Raw genomic sequence first — 24,061 nt, forward strand, 5'->3', positions numbered from 1 at the left:
GTTTTTTGGGCCTGGCTACCTGAGGCCTTCCAGACTGGGGCATGGAATGTGTTCAGTTTAGCAAAGAAAATGTATCTCTAAGATGAAACCGTCATTCTTGACAAAAGTGGTAACAGAGTTCCACTAATCCCATAAAATGAATCTACCAGTATTCTTTCCGCCTCCTTACCTTTTGAGGCAGAGGATCCATGAGGGTGATCAAATTGTATCCATTGAGAATGAAGGATTTTTAGACTGGGCAATCAATTAGTTGTAAGTTATTCTGGGCCCAAAAAAGGAAAGGCATAACAAAAAGAACGATCTTGCGCTGGGTGATTCTCTGCATCACTTTATGGTGCGCTATACCTAATATGGAAATGCAGTTTCTTTGCCTTGTAGAGGAAAGACGGGAAACTGGGGAAAACAGCAAAGACTGCTCCATACATAAACACTGGTGACATTGTCTTAGCTTGAGATGGAAGAGATGATATAAAAAGGTTGAAGACAATCTGCAAGGTGCCAACTAGTGGCAGTAAAAGGTTTTCTAGGGCTGACTGGGTCAAATGGGATTCCAGAAAAAACATTACCGAAGATAAGTGGTTTGTTTTTCAAGGAGCACAAGGGCATCACACACACACACCACAGTAATAAACAGGCAGGGTGCGGGCCCCAATACGCAAATGCAATGCAAGATTTACCTCTGAGCATATAGATTCACAACATCCAATGGCAGACCTACATACATCATTCCCATCATTCAGCCACAGGAGGGAAACAAAAGGAAGCATACAGCCACCCCAAACACTCTGTAACAAGTCACAGCAAACACAGAGAAAGCAACTTCCTGGAATTTCCCCTCAATCACATACATGGGGCTAGGACCAAAATGTCACATTCTTGAATCTCATGTAATGGGACCCTACTCGCGATGGACTAAGGGGCACAAGCACTCAAACACACAAACTCTAGGCCTGCCACACGTGGGAACCATCTCACGGCTTTCCATCTGGTCTGGCCATTCCCACGGACCTTCACCATGCTTCCACCTGACAATGACACTTCCAGATAGGAAGGGAACCAAATGTCGACCTGGCCCACTGGAAACCACAAGGATACTTTTATTGCACATCTGATCATGAGCATACCCAAAGCCACCAACCAGACCATGAAATCAAACAATCACCAATATTTTCTTCCAGCAGCAGCAGAACTCCGAAACCTTAACAGCAGGTTCCTTCGTGTCAAAGATGAAAGGAGGACAGGAGGCACTGAGGGGACGTGAGAAAAAACAGGGGATGAGAAAGAAGAGAGGAAGGCAGGAGGCACTGAGGGGACATGAGAAAAAATAGGCAGATGAATGAGAAAGATGAAAAGAGGGCAGGAGGCACCGAGGGGATATGAGAAAAAACAGGCAGATGGATGAGAAATATGAAAGAGGGCAGGAGACACTGAGGGGACATGAGAACAACTGTTAAAAAGCCAAGCAGTGATTAAGGGAGCCCCCCAGCAACTGCCCCATGTTGCCATTTAGCTGTCTCATAACCTGACAATATATTTATCTCTATATTACTTTTGTTCAGATGGGGCTTGCCTTACAAGCTGTATTTGTGGGAGCCCCTGCCGCCTGTTACTTCCGTTGGGGTGAGGCAGGTTTACTTAGTAGCTTTTTTAAATATTTGATGTGTCAAGGGCATGAAAGGCATCAGGGCCTTTCAACCTTTTAATTGAAATAGCGGCCATGAGCCTGAGGGAGGCCCCCAGCAACTGCTGCATGATGCCAGTCAACAGTTGTATAACACAGTAATATATTTTTCTCTATATTACTTTTGTTCTGGGGCTTGCCTTACAAGCTGCATTTGCGGGAGTCCTTGCAGCCGTCACTTCCCTTTGGGTATACAGAAGTGTTATCACCTTGTTGTCTTTTCACACCGGATCCTCCACAGCAGGCACTTGTTCAAATAGAAGGATTTATAGCTTTTCAGTGGGTATTTTGTGTTTCAGCTCCCTGCTGGCTGGTCATCTCGTGATTATCAGCGGGTATGTTTGAAGATGAAAATATGTGTTAATGAGGAAGAAGCTGGTCACACTGCTCACAGCTCACTAATTAGGTACATTTCTTTCTAATTATGGGTCAGAGGACTTTTGGATAAGCCACACCCGGCAGGCTTTTCCTGTGATCTCTTCAAGGCCACATGTTACTTCAGGTCATTTTCTGTGGTGACAGAAGGCCAAAGTTCATGTGACATCATTTCCTGGGATTTCATCATTATGCTAGTTACTATTTTTTAAACTTTAAGATTCCTACAGATTTTTGTTCACAGAATATTGGCATGTATGAAAGTGTGAAAACTGTGCCGCCCGGCCTAGGACGACAAAGAATGCACGACTAGGACACTTTTTCCGAGCATCAGGTACCTCCTGACAAGGAAGCAGCTGGGGGAAAAGCTACTTACCGCTGCCGTCCACTACCCACGCTATGGATTCGCTGGTGGAAACCCTAGTGATTGGGGAGGGACTCCTTCATCGCACAGCTTTTCAACCGCCCTCGGAAGAGATCTGGTGCTTGAATGATTTTGATGCTGAGCCAGTGAGCCTGGTATTTTCCAAACACAACCGAAGCAGACAACGCTCCAACCATATAAGATTTCATTATCATCAAAAAACCGTACCCTCATTACAACTTTGATACATCTGTAAAGTTTTGATTTTGCAGAGTGATTTCCGTGTTTATCTTTTGTATCAAACGTATCCGTGCCTCCTCCGTTCGCGTTCTCTAATATAGAGAACCTACAAAATACCAGTCTTTCTTCCAAGCAGCTGCGGTCCTCTTTCTATGTTGTACCATGGGACGCGGCAGTCGCTTGTCGGAGAGGGGCGTGCCTCCGTCTGACAGCTGCACTTCCGGTTCCGGGTGTCATTCCGTCCGCTGCTCGGTGTCTTGTTGGTGCTTGGTTGTGAATAGCGATGACTGACCTGCGGCCCGGGACTGCGGGCGCAGCGGGGGGCATTCCGACACCTCCGCCTGCGCCGGCCCCACCCAGTGCTCCAGCCGCCGCTACTCCAGTGCCCGGTGGAACGGGGGGATCTGCCCGGGAAGGGTGGCTCTTCAAATGGACCAACTACATCAAAGGCTACCAGCGACGCTGGTTTGTGCTCAGCAACGGGCTTCTGTCATATTACAGGTAGGGTGAACCTTCTTCCCTACACACTTCCACACCCCCTCGACATTCCCAGTGTCATACTTGCCAACATTCTCTGTCCGAAAAAGAGGTATGATTTACAAGTTTCAAAAATAGAAATGAGCAAAATGGTATTATCGTAGTACATGATATATCACACAATATCAGATTAGAAGAAATGTCGGTGTGCTCTTCAGATTTCTACATACCCAATGAGTGACCTGTGAGCACTTTGCTAAGCCTTTTTGGTTTTGGATATTAAGGGTGTCGTGAGCGCTGCATAGAAGTCAACGATTGGCAAGGAAAGTGAAGATCGGAGAGACACATGGGCTATGAAGAAGGAAACGGCCTGTTGGCGGGGGTGACTTTTTACCCATCTATTGACCATGCTAGCACAGATGCCCATTCCCACTCGTTGCGTGCCCCTCCGTGCGCAAAATGCACATCAATGGGATTTGTATGAGTAAGCTTTGTGCTTTTAAGGTGACTTCAAATGTATTAATAAGCATAATGTTGAAAGGCAATGCCTTAATTGCAGATGTAAGCCAGGTCGTAGTGTTGAAAAAATGCCTTGACCAAGTATTCATTTTATTGTGCATTTGTAAGTAAACTGTGTTTTAAAGCACCCACAGGGCAACGGGGATGGAACATGGGAATGAAAGGCAAATATAATAACAATGTAGAGAAAGAAAGGGGCCGTTCTACTAGGCCTTGTGAGCATTCAGAATGTACAAGTGCAGAGATATGGGAGGGGCTGGGGGTGGTAAGTGCTAGGAGTTTCATGAGGGAAGTGCTAGGGAGTAAGTTGCAAGCATTTGTTAAGTGCTGGCAGATTTAACTTGAGTGGTCAACTGGCAATACAATATGTGTATGCATGTGAGACAGCACAGGCCAGTGGGTGGACGGAGGCTGAAGGTGATTGGGGGGGAAGGCCAAGATCCAGAAGGACACATAAGGGCCCTAGTTACCAATCTCCGAGACTGTGGGGTTTAGCATGGGAGGGAGAGGGGGAAGGAAGAGGTGAAAAGGAAAGTCTTGAGGAACTTCTGGTTTTTGAGGTGATCAGGCTGTAATGTGTAATTTTCCCTCCAGTTGTGTACCTACCAACTTTTTGCTTTGTTTAAACACCATAGTCTGATTTTACCACGGAGCACAGCTTTCTGCTGCACTCCTCTGGGATTTTCCCTCCCTTTATGTTATGGGGAAACTGACACGCCCCTAAAGACAGTCAGTACTGGAAGTCTTTGTTTCCCTTAGTCCTTGTCAATGTTGCAACATTTCTGCAACATGTTGCAAGTGCACCATGTACCTTACAGTGCACCTTGGTCTTCCTGTCATTTCTAAAGTCCCTAGATACTCTTGAGGGATTTTTTTTAGGAGAAATGCAAATGTGCCTTGGACAGGGCTGATGGCAGCTTATCTTTTTCCTGTATTTTTAACCCTTTCCTGCCAGGTAAACCGCTGTTACCGCGTTTGGCACAAATAGGTGGCCTGGCTCCAAAATGGCCAGGCCACAACTTTGTTCTTTGGCCACCTTGCCCCTTGACCTTCACCAGGTCGAGCCGACCTGGGTCAGTCCTTATTTGGACATGCATTTTCCTGGGAAGCGCTAAGCTTTCACAGGCTTCTGCATGCCTTGTGTGTGCGCCCCCAGGATGTGGGCTGGACTGTCTAGTTCAAATACACATCATGAGAGCCAGAGAGTCTGGTCTGCTGTGAATGCCTGGGACCACCGTGGTCCATGATTGGTCTATGTATGGTATGCCTGCATGTGAGCAGATCTCCCATTGGGTCCTCTTCGTTTTGGCGCAAAGGAGATTTGGGATAAGAGAAGGCGTTATCACTGAATGAAGCATAGGATCCTAGTATCCTGAAACTAAGAAGTTGAGGGACCGCTGGTGACCCGCTGGAAGGTTTTGCACCTTGAGCCCGCTGTCGTCCCGCTGGGCCCCTCTACATCTGGTCGTCCTAGAAGTTCTGCGAAAACACTTTGACCGATTGGAACCTGCAAGTAAGCCTTTTCGGAAGTATCTCTGGGCCAGCCAGTGGGCTGACCAGCTTGCATAGGACCTTTGCTCTGATACCGCTGCCATTTCGAGGAGGCCTTTGAATCTTGGTACCCGCAAGCTCTGTGTTTGCGGCACTCGAACACCGAATTTCATACACTTGGCATTCCCAGGTCTGGAGTAAATGGAGAGCGCCTGAACCAGAGTAGACGCGGTTACCGTGTTGCCCAGCTGTGGTGACTAACTTTGCAAGTTCATTGCAGCTGTGCTCCTCTTTGCCTTGAAGCCTGCTACAGCGGAACTGGCCTGATCCATCCACCAGGAGTGGAGAAATTGCCACTGTCCTGTTTGGGAATCAACGCTGTAACTTCGTCGCTGAAAGCTGCGAGATTGCCGCATTTGAACCTGCTACCAAAGTGGACTCGACTGCCGAAGTTTGGTCCGGAGTGCGCTGGGGGTCGGTGAGTAATTGCAACCCTTACCAAAACCCTTGCTCAACCCAACAGTCCCATTACCACTGTACCCTTCCTGCTCAAAATTTTGGACAAAGCAGCTTACCTGCAAGTCCAAAAGTTCTTGGAGGATAACCGTCTCCTAGGCCTGCGGCAATCTGGATTCCGCCCTCGACATGGCACCGAAACGGCCCTCCTAGACCTAAAGAACCAAATGGACGATCTTAGAGACGCAGGCAAACCTGCTCTCCTATTGCTCCTGGATCTATCCGCGGCTATTGATCTCGTGGACCACAACACCCTGTGCCACCATCTAGCCACCCAAGCCAATTTCTCTCCTAAAGCCTGTCACTGGATCACCTCCTTTCTCCAAGAAAGGGCCATGAAAGTCTTTTCAGAGTCTGCATCCGCCACCCCCATCCTCTTTACCTGCGGTGTTCCCCAGGGGTCCTGTATCGCACCTACGCTTTACAACCTCTTCACAAGGCCCCTGTTCAGCATCCTGGACTCCCTTGGTATATCTTATACCAACTATGCGGATGACACACAGGTACTTAACCCACTCACAGGCGACTACCTAGCAGACACCAACACCCTCGCCACTATCTACTCTACCATCCAATCCTGGATGGCAGAGATTTGGCTCTGCCTCAATAGTGAAAAAGCGGAACTCCTCCTCATAGGGTCACCCTTCACACTGGGAAACCTTGGAGATCAGTACACCTACTACTCCAAAATCCTCACCGCTGCCAGGCCCTTCCTGGCCCGCCAGAATTGCCTCACCATTGCCAGGGCAATTATCGGGTCAAGGCTAGACTATTGCAATGCCCTTCTCGTTGGGACCTCCAACAAAAACGTGGCCAAATTGCAGCTAGCTCAAAACAATGTGCTAAAGACAGTCACAGGTACCGCAAGAAGAGACCATGTGTCCGAAATCAGAAGGCAAGCACACTGGCTCCCTGTCATAGAGAGAATTGTCTTCAAAACTCTTGCCCTCACCCACAAATGCCTCCACAAACTTGCCCCTCCCTACCTGACTTACAGAATCACCAGGCACACGGTTCCAGACCCTTAAGATCATGCTATGCCAACACGATTGTCAGGCAGATTACACAAAAGGTGCGCGCTGGTGGCTCCAGCTTCCCCACCCTAGCAGCCACGCACTGGAACCCACTGCCACCTCACCTAAGACTGATTGAATCACACCTAGCCTTTCGCAAGGCTATCAAAACTAGACTTTGTCTAAACTGAATATCAAATACGAATCTGTATCAGCCATTTCCTGCATATGTGCTTGTTACTGTGTAACCATGAGCCCACTGGGCACCCACCTTTAATCTTAAATCCGCTTATCCTCTGTAACCGCTGCAAGTGTGCTTGATAAATGCAAATAATTAAAATAAATACCAGTGGCCCGTAGCGCATCCATCCATTTTTAAGCATGAGTGGCCCCTGAGGGCCCTCTCCTTTCCACTGCTAGTGTGAACTATTCCCAACTCTTTGAACCTGTTGGCCTCAAGGGGAGACCCTATTCTGCATCCCCTCACCTGCCTTCCTGAGCTGCTACAGCCCCTACAAAAGACCCGGTTTCACCCATCTGCACTTCGCAAGTACATTTGAGCACTAGGCTCCCCTCATTTTAGGGATTGGACTGCCTTTCAGTTAGGATTCTGCTTGATATAGAAGGGCCTAAAGACTATTTGCACTACTTGCTTCCTTCCCTGTTTAGGTTGTGGGCCCATTTCGTGCCTTAATCCTTTAGATCCCATTGGGTTTGTCTATATATGTAATGATAGGATTGTGTTGGCTTAGAAGTATTACTGTGATTTTATTTGTGTGTTGAAACTCAAAGGACTCGAAATACATGTATTTGTAATTTTAATATATATACACCTGACTGGGAGTGATTTGTAAGTGTCCTTTATCCTGTCCGCTCATTGAGGCCTTTCAGTCACCCTCACCCCTCCTGAGACGGCCGCCAAAGCTACCATGATTGGTCGGGCTTGTCCAGAAGGTTACCCTGTCCCACGAAACTAGGCTGGCCTTCTGAACCTCTGCCCACCAGGTCAGAGTTCAGAAATCCGTTTTAACAACAGAGAGGAAGGGGGAGGCTGTTGCAGAGGAGGGAGCCAGCTCAGGAAAGAGATCGTCTCCCAGCTTGCTGTTTAGAGAAGCGCTTGACACGAAGAGAGTTGGCGCTGGAGGAGCGTACAAATCTGGGGGAGGGGGGGGTGGGAGAGTATTCAGTGAGAGCCAGTTGTAGAAAGTGTGGCCCCCGTCCCTAGACAGCCTTAGGCATGATGCAGAGGGATTTGAATTTGATCCTTGCAGCAACCCAGAGGCAATGGAAAGATTTTAGGACTGGAGAGATGCGGTCCCTGGGCTTGAGGCCAAGGATAAGTCTTGCAGCCCTATTCTGGATAAGCTGGATGGGACATAGAGAGGAAGAGGTTACATTATGGAAGAGGCTGTTGCAATAGTCCAGCCTAGAGAGTACCAGAACTCTAGAGACATTGAACTTCTGGGAGAAAGTGAGGAAAGGAAGGATTCCTTTGAGGAGATGGAGTTGAAAGTGGGCCACCTTGGCAAGGTCCTGGATGTGAGGGAGGGAGGAAGGAAAGAAAGGAGTCGAAGATGACATTTAGGTTTCTGGCCTCCGAAGAACGGAGAGAACCAATAGAGGGTGACCAGAGTGAAGGCAAGAAAGAGAGAGGAGTCTCAATGGGAAGGATTTCATTCTTGCTGGGGTTGAGACAGAGAACATTGGAGGCACACCAGCACTGGATGGCAGGTAGGCAGTCAGGAATGATGGAGGTAAGGAGACGATCAGAGGGAAGTTTGAAAAAGTGTTGTCATCTGCATTACACTGGATGGACGTAAGGGGAGAAAGTGGAAATTAGGTGTGCAAGCGGAGCAAGATAAATGTTAAAGGGCCAGGGAGAAAGGTTGGAGCACTGGGGAATGGCACAGGTGGAGCTAGAGGTGGCAGAGGAGAAGGAGCCCCGGATAACCTGGGAGGGACGGTCGGTGAGGAATGAGGTCAGCCAGTCCAGTGCCCTCTCCGCAATACCAAGGGAATCAGGGAGCCGTTTTATGAGGATGGAGTAGTTGGCTGTATCAAATGCAGAGGAGCGATTAGTAAAATGAGAACAGCTGGAGAGTTAGTCAAGAGATTCAAGCAGTTCTTCACAGGTGTTCAGGAAAGCAGTTTCCGTGCCTCTGGATGCTGGGAATCCAGATTGATGGTTGTGTAGGCAACCAGCAAGCTCAGTATGCTTGGTCAGTTGGGGGGAGATCAGCTTCTCCAGGAGTGTCCCAAGGAAGGGAGTGATAGAGATGGGGCGGTAGTTAGCTAGTGTTGGGGAGAATTCTCAGAAATGTGCCGATTCCCCCCACCTTAGAGACCCGCAGCAACTTTGCTGGATTTTGAGGACTTGTTTTTTTTTAACCTGGAGAGAGTGAGACCGTTTGTCCCACTCTTTCATGTATTTTAATGTGATTTTGAACACTGTTTCTTTTGGTTGTGGAGTCTGACAAAATCATAGGCATCATCTTTTACATTGTGCCACACAGCACCTTCAGTGCAGTGGCACATGGAAGTCTTTCAGATTTCCCCAAGGTTTAAATGCCTTCTCTGAGATAAACTGTTTCCCAGAGCAGTAAAGTGAAATTGACTTTACTTACATTTGTAACTTTCTAGTCTAGACCCAGCACACACTATCTTACAACAGGGTGCTGAAGGGGTTACTTCGTATCCCTTTTGTCTAGCTTCTCATGTAACAATTTTATGTTACCCTTTCCTCACTGGCTGGTGGCAGTTGTTTACTTGTAACTACCGTGGTGTGCATTTACCGTGGGCTGCGTTCCCAGCTGCAGTAAAGTACCCAAGGATGCAATTTTTTTGTCACAATGGTCCCAGTCTTCTTTTTTCGCCATTTCTTTGTTGAAAGGTCCTTCTTGAGATTTACTCTGCGCGCCAAACCAGGTTTGGTCCCTTTGTTCCCTTTGCCTTTGGCGGGATTCACAAGTGTAGCCCGCCTCTGGTTCCTGGGTGTCTGGTGGGGGCAGGAAGTGAGGGAGGTGCCCGAAACTCCCTGTGCTTAGTCTCCTAGGAGACCCAAATGCACTCTGTAGTGTTTGGCCGGCTGACTGTCCAGCAAGGACAGCCACCCTGCTAGGTGACTTACAGCTAGGCTGGAATAAATGGGAGAGAACTGAATAAAAGGCAAGGCTTTTGGCTTGGAAGGCAGAGTAGACCGAAGGAACTGAAGAATAACTTGAAGAGGACGCCTGCTGCAACTCCTGGACTGTTGGTTTGCCTGGTGAAGCCCTGTGCTGAAACTCCAACTTCGTATCGACAGAGAAGCCCCTACAAGGACGACTTCCCCTCCCCCTCCCCCCCCCTCTTGAGTTGGCGGGACCAATCAACTATAAAGTAAGCCACCTGGACATTTTCTCAGAGCTGGTTGAATTTCCAGAGTTGCTGCTGGAAACCGAAATGCCAGGGAGAGGAACACCAGATTATGTGTGTTGCTTTTAAGTTGGCCAAGAGCTCCAGCAAGATCCTCCAGATTCCCAGGAAGTAGGACTGACCAAGCCTGAGACCCCTCAACAGAGTGCGGGACCCCAGAAGCAAGGAAAGTCCATCTCGACAGCCAGAAACCACGGTGTTGCTATTTGCAGTAGTCGTGAGGAGCTGAAACACTAAACAGCCACTTGTTTGAAATATTGCCGGTTGCGAGTGGTGATGTCCCATTGTAGTACAGAAGTCCTCTCTTGTCCCCACAACTGAGGCCCAGGAACAGTGAGATCTGCAGAGCTGCACACGAACAGAAGTCGTCTGCTGCACTTTTTCTTCAATCCAAAGGTACTGTAAAGTCTGATAGAACTTACCTCTTATTGTAGAGTTGCGCACATCTTCTACTATTCACAAGCCTCAACAGCTTGTGGCCCTACATTGATTCTTCTTTTCTTCAAAGACTTCTAAAACATTGTGTAAAGACTTTTTTTACTTACCTACCAGAAGTGCTTCAGCCCATATAAGACTTTTGCCCATTGACTTTGGTTTAGCCTGTTATACCTGAATGACTCAGTTTAGGGGATCCAAAAGTATTTGCCTTCTTAAGAATATTTGTCATCTCTTGTTTGTTCTAATAACCTTTCCATTTGACCAAGTTCTAATAGTATTCTAAAATGCAAACAGTAAGATATTAATGTCCCCAGCGCCCTAGCTATTGAAGTCACCTGAGGGTGTAGGTTGTGACTGTGGGCTATCCCAAAAGGGTCTTTACTGGTTTAGAAACTAAGAGTGTATAGTTTTGAAGTGTATTTGTGTGTTGCTTTTATATTGCTTTCTTCTGAAGAAGGCTTACTCTGACTGATAAATAATTAATATTTGTTTATTCAAGAAACCTTGCGTGTAAGTGTTTATTTAAATACTTGTCACTGGAATACTTGTCATTGTGAATCTCTGTGTAACTCCCCTACAGCTCACATTGACCCCTCTTGAGATAAGCCTGGCTGCTCAACACGCTACTAACCTGTGTAGTACAGACTTATACCAAAGGTTGGGTTCCTATTGCCAGGAGGTCAGGGTTGTTGTAGTGCACCCAAGGGGTACTGCATACAGTCTTGCCTAACAGCTGGACACAAAGGGTAGGTGCAATGTTTTTTCAGGAGGGTGTGCACGAGTGCTACAGGGGAAAGACCCAGTAGCAAGAGTGACTGCAGGGGCAAGAGAGCCAATATTAAACTTAATAGTTCTGAATGAACAGGGGGACACCTGCTTGAAGGAGACCTATATAGAGCGTACAACTCTAGTGACCTCATCGGATGTGATGGGCGAGAAAGGCAGAGGGAGGATGGGAGGCCATAAGTGGCAGTGGATGTGGGAGCGCAGCAGGAAAAGGAAGAGAAAGTGCTCAGGATGTCCTGAGTTTTTGCAGTGAAGTGTGTGTGGCCAATGCATTGCAGAGGGCCTGAGCGGGAAGAGGCGCGGTGGAGACTGCAGAAGGATTGACTCGTTTGACTTCAGTCACTTAATTTATAAGGAAATGTCTCCTCGCATCTGTTCCTTGCATTGTATTCCTGTTAAAAGCATACATTGTCATACCCAACAGTTTTGGATCTTTTTATAGGCATTAGATAGGCATTTACCAGACACGAGCGTAATGTTTCCAGTTACTGAAATCATTTTCTGTGTTAACATTTTATGGCAGGTAGTAGTACTATTATGGACGGTGTCCAGTCATTAATCCAAAAACAAAAGGATCAAATGCAATACATTCCAGTCAAAAGGACTGAAAAAAAAGACTGCCTTTTTTTTAATGTATTATTTTTTGGGGTTTTGGTATTGGTAAAAATAATGGTTTTGGGCAAAAACAGGTTTTTGGGGGGACACCCCCCCCCAAAAAAAGTGCAATTCGGTCTTTTTTTCCCAGTCCTTTTGACTCCAATGTATTGTTATTCGAACCTTTGTATTCCAATCTTTGACCCTATCCATTATGGACATGTCTGGAAAGTGGCATGCATACACAACAGCTAAAATTATTGACTTTGCCATTGGATGTTTTGAACAGGAATGAAGTGCAATGAGCAGGTGTTGTAAAACACACATTTGCTTATATACATATGTAACAGTTTGGGCTTTTGTCTAGGCATTAGCGGCATTTGCCAGGCACAGCCATAATGTGCCATGGTATTGCCATTTTGCAATTGACGTATTTATACATTTTTGAAAAAATTTTAATGTGTCAATAGTTCCCAAAATAACTTTTCATATGCATTAAACAAACAGAAGAAAAACATGGTAAATGAACATAAAAAACAAGAAAATTACAAGAAATTTGCATACAAATATAACCAAATTACATCTGCAAATGGTGTCAAATCAGTTTACAGTTAAAAATTAATCCTAATAGACTGTGTCAGTCATCCTATCGAAGACCCAAGTCTGGCTTTGCTGGCCCTTCATATACCCCTTTTCAAGACAAGTACCAAATGCATGTTCCCTGCATTGAGACAATATGCCCAAAAAGCATAGCAGCTTCATTATGTACAAATCCTATTGGCTCTTGCCTATACTGGTCTATCAGGGATTTACACCCTGTCGGAATGTGTTGGGCTGTTTCTAGATTGTTAGTGTCACCACACAAACGGCATATACGGTCCTCAAACGGGCATATCCAGCTGCGCCAAGGGTGGTCGTAGTCGGGAGATGGTCGATTCTCAAAAGTTAATTATAACATTGCATTTTTTAAACCTGATTTAGTAGGCAATCGAAATACAGAAGCGAGAAAAAGAATGGATGTAACCATATGCTGTCTCGTTATATAATTATTCAAACGGCCTAAAGTAATATACCTTACAAGTAGAGAGAGTAGAGGCCCAAAGATAAGTATGTAAAAAAAAAAAAAAGGAAAATGAGACTATCGGAAGTTAAAGCTAAAGAATTAAAGAATACACTGAATAAACATCAGTGTATATATAGTAAGACAAAGTGGGGTGCTATTAATCGGCCACAAATGTTATCAAAGGGGATATTCGGGACACATATACACACACCTGGTGACACATTTACAATTATGTTAGTCACAGATGATGCAGTGTTTTTGTCATTTACCCACGTGAGGCGTAGGCGACAGTTTGAAGAGTTCTGTCGGGCTAATGGCTTGTCCATCAATGTATCCAAGACAAAGGCCCTGCTGTTCAGGGGGCCCAGGGAGAAAAGGAAACCAAAGGTGCGTCTTGTATTGAATGATCGATTAGTTGAGCAGTTATGACTATCTTCGGCATAGAGTCACTGATGACTGTAAATGGAATGCACTAGTTGGAAGATCTGGGATAACTTTAGCCAGACACTGTGGGGCTCTGGCGAGATTCACCAGAGAACTTGGCAGTGGGGTGAGTTTTCCTGGTAAGGTTTTGAGTTGTATTTTAGCCACCATTTTTTAACTTTAAGAGTAAATGTGATTTAAAGAGTAAAAATGACTTTTTTTCCTTTGCAAGAGAGTAAAATGTATTTGACATCCAGCCGACGTGTCCAAACGCTGTATGGAAATCATTACCATACTGCAGCTTTCTGCATTGTTAGAGAATACAACTTTCATTATTTCGTTAAGGACTGGCCATTTGATCTCTCCTGTATATATTTAAATGTTGAAAACACAAAAACCTAGTCAATTACATAGTAAAGCAAACATGAATTGTGTTGTGTGTTTTGAGGTTCAACATTCAACAGCATAATTGTCTTTTGATGTTTAATGAAAGTCCTAATTTCCTGGAGCTATTGCTACCTAATGGTATGTAACAACAGTGCAGAGACATGGGCTCCATGCTAAATTCTGTACCTAATCTCATGGTCAAATGGTTATTTATATAGTGCTTTTTTGCAAAGTGCTGTAAATAGAAAATATTTCTCACAATTATCACCAAACCGAAGTTGGTACTCCTTTATCAACCTCAAAAGGATAAAAGGCGGCGTGAGCTTTGCCGGGATTCGAACCTGAAACCTACAGATCACAGCAACGAGTGCTCAACAGGTTGAGCTGTTTTATTGGCTAACATCCTTCCAGAGTATTGACAGGTAGAATCATCACAATGCCTAGATGTTGAACGAACCATGTGTGAAGCGTTACATAAAGTTAAATACTTATCTGGATTATCACAAGGACAGGTATAGCAGAGTTTCTATTTGAATGACAAATGTGTTTTTTTAAAAAAATTGTTTTTGTTACAGCGCTTGCACTTCCTGGAGAGTCAGGTTTTGGATATTTTAATTGTAGTCTTGAAGTTTTGAGAGGCTATAACATGCATGATTGGTGTAATGACAATAACCCTTGAACAAAGACTCTGCTGCCACTGACCATTTATAGTAATGTACCCCACTGACTGCAAGGTTGAATGGAGGTAAACTAGACTGTGCATACTCATCCTTTTAAACACTGTTTTTATAATCAAAAGTGCAAATTAAATTATAAGTTAAAGAATTATCTGCCTCCGCATGATTATGCACACAGCACAGGAACTCTGAAAAATTCAATTGTACAATACTGGTTTGCTTTCACTGTAAAAAAGCATAATTTGTTACAAAAGATCATTTTCAACTGCAACTTAGTTTTCCATCTTATTAATTCTACAATCCTAAAATGCTAGCAAAATAAATATGCACAGTGCTTCTGTTTGCTCAATGAGGATACAACACAGCAGAAGCTGAATGGAAGGAAAAAAATACTTTTATGACAGTGTGCAGTTTCTTTTTTTGAAAGGCTTCAGAGAAATATATTCTGTTTCAGAGGCTTTTCTCCATGGCTTGCAATTACATCCATGTACATAAAAATCAAAATAAGCATTCTGGTTTCTGTCAAGTAACCTGACCTTTGCACTGTCCTCTGCTTTAAACTTGTGCGTGAATGTACACCAGAAAATATTAAAGCTGTATTTACAAGATTTTCATGTGTTTAAAAAAAAAAAAGAGACCTCATCTGGAGGCCTGTGTGGTTGGTGCTTTGTGGTAATTTGACGCTTATAAGCTCAAGGCAGGTGTCTTTATATGGCGCTCAGCTTTGTGGCATAACCAACAGTAATTCATTATTTGCAACCTGGCCTCTTCAGAGAAGCCATAGGCTTCTCGTCCAAGCCCAATTAGGATTCTGACCCCTCTCTGGAACAGAATCCTCCCTGGTCTCTGTCTGGGATGACCTAAAAAGAACTGCTGATTCAGGATGTGCTGCTCTCGTCCTCTTAGATCTTTCTGTGGCCTTTGGCGCCATCAACCACACAATACTCGGGAGCAGACTAGGCATCAAAGATTCTGCCCTCGGTTGTATCTCCTCATTCATTTCTAATTGCTTGCAAATCATTCTCCTTTCACCTTTCTCCTCTGCCCCTCACCCTGTCACAAAAGGGGTCCCACAAGGAGCCTCCTTTTCACCCTTCCTCTTCAACATCTACCTAAGCCCACCGCCAGCTCTCACAACCTTACCTGCATTTATGCAGACAACACCCAGATCATTTTAGAAATTCCCAATTATCCAACCCCCCCCCCCCCCGACCTCGCCACTTGCCTTTTGGCTATCGGCCTATGGATGATGACTAACCACCTTATCCTCAACTCAGACCAATCAGAAATCCTAATATGCGGCAAACCCGTTCTCATTCCCCAACCTATACCATGGCTACAAGTCCCGAGAGCCCCACCTGCGTTAAACATTTTGGCTGCACCATGGAAGCAGACATATCTATCTCCAAACACATCAAATCCGTATCCAGAACTTGCTGCTTCCACTTAAGCATCCTAAAGCAAATCTTTCCCTGTCACTACTATCCTCAGAGTCTCGACAATACTGGCAATCATCTGACAGCCTTGGTGTCCCAGCTCAGGAAACTCCAACAAATCCAAAACTCAGCACCAAGGTTGCTCCTTGCCCTCTCTCCCAGACAACATATCTTCCCACCCTCCGAGTACTAACTGGCTCCATATCGGCCTAAGACCGACCTTCAAAGCCATTTGCATCACGCACGGAGCCCTCATAATACGGCACCAGAATTCCTATAGGAAAATATCCACTAGCAACCCCCGAGTAACCTCGATCGGGCCTGTCTTTCCTCCTCTATTCCCCTTACCACATCACTAGATTTGGCAGCTGTCCCAGCTCCCACCATCTGGAACACTCTTCCTCTGCACATCCGCCACACCGATACCTACCTTTCCTTCAAAAGTTCTCAAAACCTGGCTATTCCCACAATATCCTGAAACCCATCTCTAAATCTCCCAATCGGAGCAAATGAACCTCACAGCACCAGGCGGCGCCGGCTCAGACCTCGCACACTATCAACCGCCAATCACGACCATGTCTCTTTTAAACATGACTAGCTGGACACAGGCCATCATCTCTTTTTCACATGAAATGTCACTGGATTGATTAGTCGGGGGGGGGGGGGGCGTGGCCAACCACCATGTAGGAAAGCCGTGTCTCAAGCAGCTCTGAGTGATACGCCTAATGATCCGCCGCTAACTTTAGCCTTAAAACATCAAAACGACTGGAAGTCGCCTCAACCGACAATGAATGCCTGGGGCACTCGAAGCTGAAGTTTGGAACAGCTTGGCCCCCTCCACCCCCTGACTCGGGCACCGCAACATGGGAAAAGAAAAACGCCGCGACCAGAAAATGGAGGCCGCCTTGAGACCCGTCTCTTCATTGAAGCCTGTGCCCTAAACTGAGACGACACGAGCCAGCCGAGACCCGAAGCACCCTGCTATTGCTGGGGAAATCGGGTGCCAAGTGATCCGGGCTGGAAAAAGCAGCCCGAGCAGACAGACGCTGAGACCTGCGCCCTGGTGTCCCAAGCCGGTGAAGGTGGGAGAGCCTGGGGCGACCGCGGACAGCGAGCGGCGAGCGAGGCACAGAGCCCGCGTAACATAAGCTGGGAGAGTGGAGAGAGAGGCCTGGAGCCGACCCGGCTCACCTCAACGGCACAACGCGACTCCCCCAGCAGAGGCTGCAGCCCTGGGTGGGAGCTCCAGTGAGCCCCCCCCAGTGTGACCGAGGAACAAGGGGATGGGAGGTGCCACAAAAACCCATGTGCCCACCGCAGGACATACGAGCGGCGCTGCCCTCATGGACCCCAAGACAAACAGACGCGCACACCCTGTGGCCGAGGGCCGCACTGGCACTGGGCTGCGCGCGGCAGCTCCATGAGACCTGCAGCGGACTGCCGCAGCTACCGGAGCCGGCCTTGAAGCGATCCCCCTCGACTGGAGCGTCAAGCACCGGGGAGACCCATACCCTGATCGAGGGCATGGAGGAGCCTGCGGGTCGACCAGAAGACAGGCGGTAAGGAGTCGGGGGGGCAGGGGGCTCTGGGGTCACCATTCTTCCAGCATAATAAACACAGTGCCCTGACCCCCCCCCCTCTCCGGCCCTGACTCGCACATGCCAGGAGGCGGCACGGCATACAACAGCACTACGAGGCCCAGGGCACTCACAGGGGCCTCCACAGAGGGCCCTTGAAGTCATCAGCAGCCCGCCAAGTCAACCCAGTGAGCCATCGACCCCCCCCCCTCCTCCCCCCCCACCCTCCCGGCCCACACAACGACTAGACCCCGGGTGTGGCCTGCGACCAGGGCGGGGGTGGCCGTTGGCGGAGGGCCAGGCATCCATAGCAGCCCCCACGCAACACACAAGAGGTGACACCCCCTCGAGCGCCCTGCCTATAGACTCATTTCAACCACAATCTCTTCCCGCACCCCGAGCAAAACGCATAACGGGGCGCAGTGACACCTCGCAGCCTGGAGGCAAGCCAACAACTCAATAAGACTGCAGCAAGGCTAGAACCCTGAAACAGTGTGCTACCCCTCCAATCCTAGTGCACCGGTTAGACCAACTCTAGAGCCTCCCCTTAACCAAGCCTAAAGAGGCCTGTCCCGCAAGGCCTACACACCACAAGGGCTCACCCACCTCGAACACCCCTTGGATCCTTCCGACTTGCCCCTGGCCTGCCTTAGGAGCAAGTGTGTGACGCAACCAGGCCACACCGGTTCGGGGCAGCCCTAACACTGCTCTGCCACAGGGCAGGCTGCTCCAGCTGCCACCAAAAGCCCAGGAAAGACCCGGCGGGCTAGCCGCTCCAGAAGCTATGTCCGTTAAAGGTGCTCGAGGCAAACACAGACAAACTACCATGGAGACCTTTGCAGCCTCCGGGGCACTCAGACCGGACACCAGCCCCGCCAATGGAGAGGCACCCGAACCAGCGAATTCACAACTCTTGGAGGCTATTATGACACTCCAGAAAACCATGCAAAACAAAATAGACGATGTGGCTATTGACTTGAACCTTCTGCGGCAAGATGTGTGTTCCATTGCCAGTCGAACGGACGCTCTCGAGACCCAGGTGCGAGACAACACCGAATCAAAAACAAAACTTCTGAAAGAAGTAGACGCCCTAGCACAGAAGGTGAAGAACCTGGAAGATGGAGCCGGTGAGGCCGAAGGACGGGCCCGTAGAAATAACATCAGAATTATTGGCCTGCCTGAGGGAATCGAAGGCACCGACCCCACGAACTACGTCGAAGACCTCCTCATACAAGAAATCGGAGCAGGGAAGCTATTACCAGGCTTCACCATAGAGAGAGCCCACCGATTCTCTCGCCAGACGACCGCCCCCGGGAAACCCGCCCAAACCTATCATAGCCAAAGTGTTTAATTATAAGGACAGAGAAACAATTTTAGCCTTCTCAAGGTTGGGCGGCTCCATACGAAGAGGCTCCGCTAAGGTCGCCATCTATCACGACTGCACCCTACAGGTCCAAAGAAGCAGGGCCCAATTCACTCACACCAAAGCCAGACTGAAAAACGCAGGCCTGCGTTACATGCTTCTATACCCAGCTAGATTGAAGGTCCTGCATAACAACAAAACCATAACCATCGGCAACATGGGTGCCCACCCACACCATCCCCAGGCTGCACTAACCAGACATTCAGCTCTACACAACGTAACGCGGCAACCCAGATGTAACTGGTGCCACACCACGAAATACTTCATAGTTGAAGCACCAGAAGTAGAAGCCACTCCTGCCCCCAGGAATAGTTTGGGTAGTTCACCCGCCCGTAGGTCACCAAGAGACTTAGGTCTATGGAGCGGAAACGGCAAAGTCAGAACGGGGGAAACCTCGCTAGACGTGTTATGTTTAGGGAAAAGTTAAAGGTTATTGTTCATTGGGAAGGGAACCCCAAGACGGGAACCCAGTTAAAGTTGTACACGAAACCGACCAAGACCATCTGCTGCAGAATCATTATGGGACTGACCGGGCCCACCCGGGACCTGGACTTCGGACCGCCCACAAACCCACAACCACACGTAGACCATGGCTGACAAAATCGGAATCATGTCCTGGAACGTCGGAGGTTTAAACAGCTACGTCAAACAGCACCGTATCCACGCCTTCATGAAACGCCACAAAGTTGGGGTCGCCCTGCTGCAAGAGACACGCCTGAACGCACCCAAACTAGCAGCGCTGACCAAAGTCTGAAGGGGAACCTTAATAGGCTCTGCGTACTCCATGTACGCAAGAGGAGTCCTCACGTACGCAAGAGGAGTCCTGATATGGATTGTACCTTCTATCCCCATTACCCCGACTCACACCAAAACGTATAATGAAGGCAGAATGGCCCTGATAGAAGGCACCATTGAAGGAAGAGACATTTTCCTGATTAGCACCTACGCTCCTAACCATGACGCCACCGTCTTCTTTCGCTCATTGTACACTCGCCTGAGCCCAAGTAGAGAGGGCATAATAATATGGGGAGGCGACCACAATTGTACCCTGGAACCTCGCAAGGATAGATCGGACAGCAAGCATGTCTGCCCTTCCCCACCTGCCAAAATACTAAACTCCCTCACACAACAATTTGCCCTGAAAGACCTATGGAGAGAACAGCACCCCGAAACCAGAGCCTATTCCTTTTACTCGCCTCCACACAGTCTACACTAGCATTGACTGCCTGTTCGTTAGCGAGGAACACATAGCCCTGTTCGAACAGTACCTGGCCAAGGTGCTGTCAGACCACTCCCCCCCCCCCCCCCCCTGAGAACCACGTGGACATTAACAGCCCCTAGGCCCCCCGACCCGACTTGGAAACTCAGAAGCGAGGCGTTGTTAGACAAAGCCTTCAACGAGCAAATCGGACCAGGCACAACAGACTACTGGCAAACCAACAGAGACAGCGTCCAACACACAAGCACGGCATGGGAGGCGTACAAGGTAGTGATAAGGGGATAAATAATAGTCGCCGCCGGAGGAGCCCAAAGACTCACACGGCCAGACTCACACGGCCCTGCTAGCGCGCACTGAAACAGAGCTGAAAGACCTTGAATCAACGCTATTCCCAGACCTGGCCCATTTGCATAAAATAATAGAACTTAAACAAGCTTGCCTAACGCACTGGGAGACACTGGGGGAAACTAAGCTATGAGAAATACACCGAAAGGAACCACGCCCTAGGTGATAAACCCGGGAGACTGCTCACGTGGTTAAATAAGCTCGAAATTCCCAGAACGCCCATCTGCCTAATCTGGCGGAAAGATGGCCTGAACACCCACACACAAGTTGAGATAAACCTAGCGTTCAAAGAGTACTACCAGGCCCTATACTCTGACCCCACACCACCCGCGGACACTGATATTGAAGATGTCCTCGACATCAGGCTGCCACACCTAGATGAACACATAGCTGAGACCCAGGATGGCCCCATTACTCCAGATGAGGTCATGGCCACCATCAGAACATTACCCTATGGGAAAACACCAGGGCCTGACAGACACCCTGGTGAGTTTTATAAGACCTACGAGGACATACTAGCCCCATTATTATCCCAGGTGTACAACGAGGCGTACGAGGAGGGCTGCCTCCCCAACACCTTGTGCAAATCTATTATCATTATCCCCTTGCTAAAAGCCAATAAAGACAGTTCAGAATGCGGCTTGTACAGGCCCTTGTCCATGCTAAACGTGGACAATAAGATACTAATGGCGCTACTGGCAAGGAGACTACAGGTAGCCATCCCGCACTTAATCCACCATGACCAGACTGGGTATGTGCAGGGCCGCTCCATAACAGAAAACCTTCGCAAGCTGCACCACGTTGTATGTAGCACGGATAGCGAGCCAGGAAAATGCGCGGTGGCGTCCTTGGATGCTCCCAAAGCTTTGATTCAGTCCGGTGGAAATGGCTCCATGCCACACTGGCCAAGATGGGCATAGGGCCAGCCTTCTTAAAGTGGGTCAAACTCGCCTACACAGATCCCACGGCCAGAGTGAGAACCAATGACACTTTCTCTGACAAATGGAACCTCTCCAGAGGGACCCGGCAGGGATGCCCCCATCCCCCTTACTTTGCATTTTAGCTATCAAACCTGTGGCGGCATATCTTAGGTAGGAGTACGGAGACGGGGGCATAACAATAAACGGGGTGACCCACCTAGTCTCTATGTACGCGGACGACATGATTCTCTACCTAAAGGACCCTGAACACATACTTCCCTACATACTGGAGACATTGAACGGGTTTTATAGATGCACAGGGATCCAAATCAACCACGATAAGTCTTGCCTGTACCCCCTAGCAGCCCTAAGCACGACTAAGATGGAACACCTCCCCTCACTAGCTCTTAAATGGGAAACCCACCTCATTTAAATACCTGGGCATTAGGATCCACCGAGACCCCAAACTGAACATGCGCTGAACAATGAGAGGGCAAAAGAAGGCTTAGTTAAATCTATGGACTTTTGGAGAAAGTTGCCACTTTCGGTGGCCGGCAGAGCAGGGCTTCTCAAAATGGAGCATTACCAAGACTCCTATACTTCTTCACCAACGTCCCGTACAACATCCCGCAGCATTTCTTCATAGAGCTAAGCAAACTCTGCAGGAAATTTCTATGGAAGGCACAGAGTTTCCCTAGACGCAATGCAAAGACCGTACGACAAAGGAGGCCCCAAAATCCCCAATTTTGAACTCTACTATTTAGCAGGCCAACTGAAGCATGTGATCCAATGGATGGCCGACGACGCCACTACGCACACTCGCCTACTACAGCCCATAGACTCCTCGATGCTGCTTAGAGACCTACTCTGGATCGAGCCGGACGCAAAACAACAAGACTCATATTTAATCCGCCTGGGCACCCGGATTTGGAGGCGGGCCTGCAAAACTGCCAAACTGGTCTATCCTTTCTCCCCAGAGATCCCGATAGTTGCAATTATGTCAACCAGACCTGAGGGCCAGAAGGTGATCCGGAACATATGGGAACCCTTTGGTATCGCCACCCTGGGACATCTAGTGGACGACCAGGGCATCCTCACATTCACTGAACTGCAGGAATACACGGGGATACCACCAGGTCAATTCCTCCTACAAGGAGCGGTAGTGAACAGACTTGCGAAACGATGGCCAGAGATGGAAACCCTCAACAGCGGGCATGAGGTCATAGAGAACATGTTGAGCGCGGCAGAGGGAGGACATGAAACCTCGAGGCTCTACGAGACCCTGCTCGGTTGTGCCTCAGAACACGAACTTAAGAGCAAGGTAAAATGGGAACTAGAACTTGGCACGCTGTTCGAAGACAGAGTGGGAGGTTATAACACACTACCACAAAAAGGTATCTAGAAACGCCTGTTTCTAGCTCGTACAATTCTACATCATTCATAGGGCATACCTCACTCCAGACATCCTCTCCAGATTCAGCAGTACTGGCACGCGACATGCCCCAAATGCCACGAACCCTCTGCTGGAATGTCCCACATGTTCTGGGGGTGCCCGGCAATACACGCCTTCTGGACACACATCAAAGCAAAGGCGGCCGAAGCTGACATTACATTGGACGTGCAGTCGCCCAAAGCGTGCATCTTGGGCTCATACCCTAAAAGTAAGAACAGGCCTCTAAATAGACTTGAGGACCTGATGTACATCCTGGCAAAAAGACAAATTGCTATGGCCTGGAAAAGCCCCAGGGCCCCCAGCATCGCAACGTGGTGGGAGGACCTACGTAGGTGGTCTACAGCTGAAACAGCGGCTTGGGAGCTGGCTCAACGACAGCAAAACATGGACACCTCCGATGATCTATTACAGTGGGTGGCCCTCGCGGTGACCATGTTCTGTACAAAGGAGGAGCCCACGCTAAACCCCGACGCATATAGACTGCAGCATATCTTTATGGTCTTGGACTAATTGGGAGGGAGGGAATTGGGGAGTTATTACTAATACGCAACTGCCTTGAAAATGATATCATTTTTATTAGTGTTTTCAACAAAAAAAATTATTAAAAAAAAAAAAGAATTGATTAGTCACTGCACCTGTCATGTCTGGGGAAAACAGGCAAATCACAGTCAAAGTTGTTGAGATAGAACGGCAGCACTGCTGTACTCAGCTAGATTGTGATGTCTGGTGGGGCATTGTCCTGGGAGGAATTGTATGCCATGGCCGTGTCTTGCACCAGAAGGTCAGGTGGGGGTTTCTCATGTATTGCTCAAGAACACAATCAAGAGCTTGCCTTGAATAGCACTGAAAGGACTCGAGGGGTGGCCAGTGTGAAGGCATCACGAAGTACGACAGACAACAGACTTAAAGTTCAAACAAAAGATATTTATTAACTTAAAATGTCAGGATGGATAAAGGCCTAACTTGCCCTATGCTAACATGGGATTTCCCTACCTAAATGAACCTAAGGAAAGTCTGAGTCAAATCTGTGTCCAAAACCTATACTTGCCCCTACAACTAATTTATACAATGTATAGGTATATCGGCAACCAAAAGAAACGGTGTCCAACATAATGTTCTGAGCTTCTTCCAGCTCACTGCTTCCTTTCAGCTCACTCCCCCCCAAGTATAAAACCGTTCCAACAAAAAGTTTTACAATGACCTCTCAAGTTCAGGATGATACAGTTTTAACCA

The 24,061-nt window shown here is 47.9% G+C and overlaps 1 protein-coding gene across 1 annotated transcript in view; it reads left to right on the top strand.

The window, feature by feature from the left end:
- The first annotated feature begins 2,875 nt into the window (after positions 1 to 2,875).
- Positions 2,876 to 24,061, top strand: part of OSBP (oxysterol binding protein) — a 1,428,945-nt gene continuing 1,407,759 nt past the window's right edge. The window contains exon 1 of the mRNA XM_069628826.1: positions 2,876 to 3,161. Within this exon, the coding sequence (XP_069484927.1) occupies positions 2,944 to 3,161 (218 nt within the window). The 5' untranslated portion in view covers positions 2,876 to 2,943. The remainder of the gene's footprint in view (positions 3,162 to 24,061) is intronic.

Source organism: Ambystoma mexicanum, chromosome 12 (assembly GCF_040938575.1).
Source record: "Ambystoma mexicanum isolate Mex_15411 chromosome 12, UKY_AmexF1_1, whole genome shotgun sequence".
Taxonomy (NCBI): Eukaryota; Metazoa; Chordata; class Amphibia; order Caudata; family Ambystomatidae; genus Ambystoma; species Ambystoma mexicanum.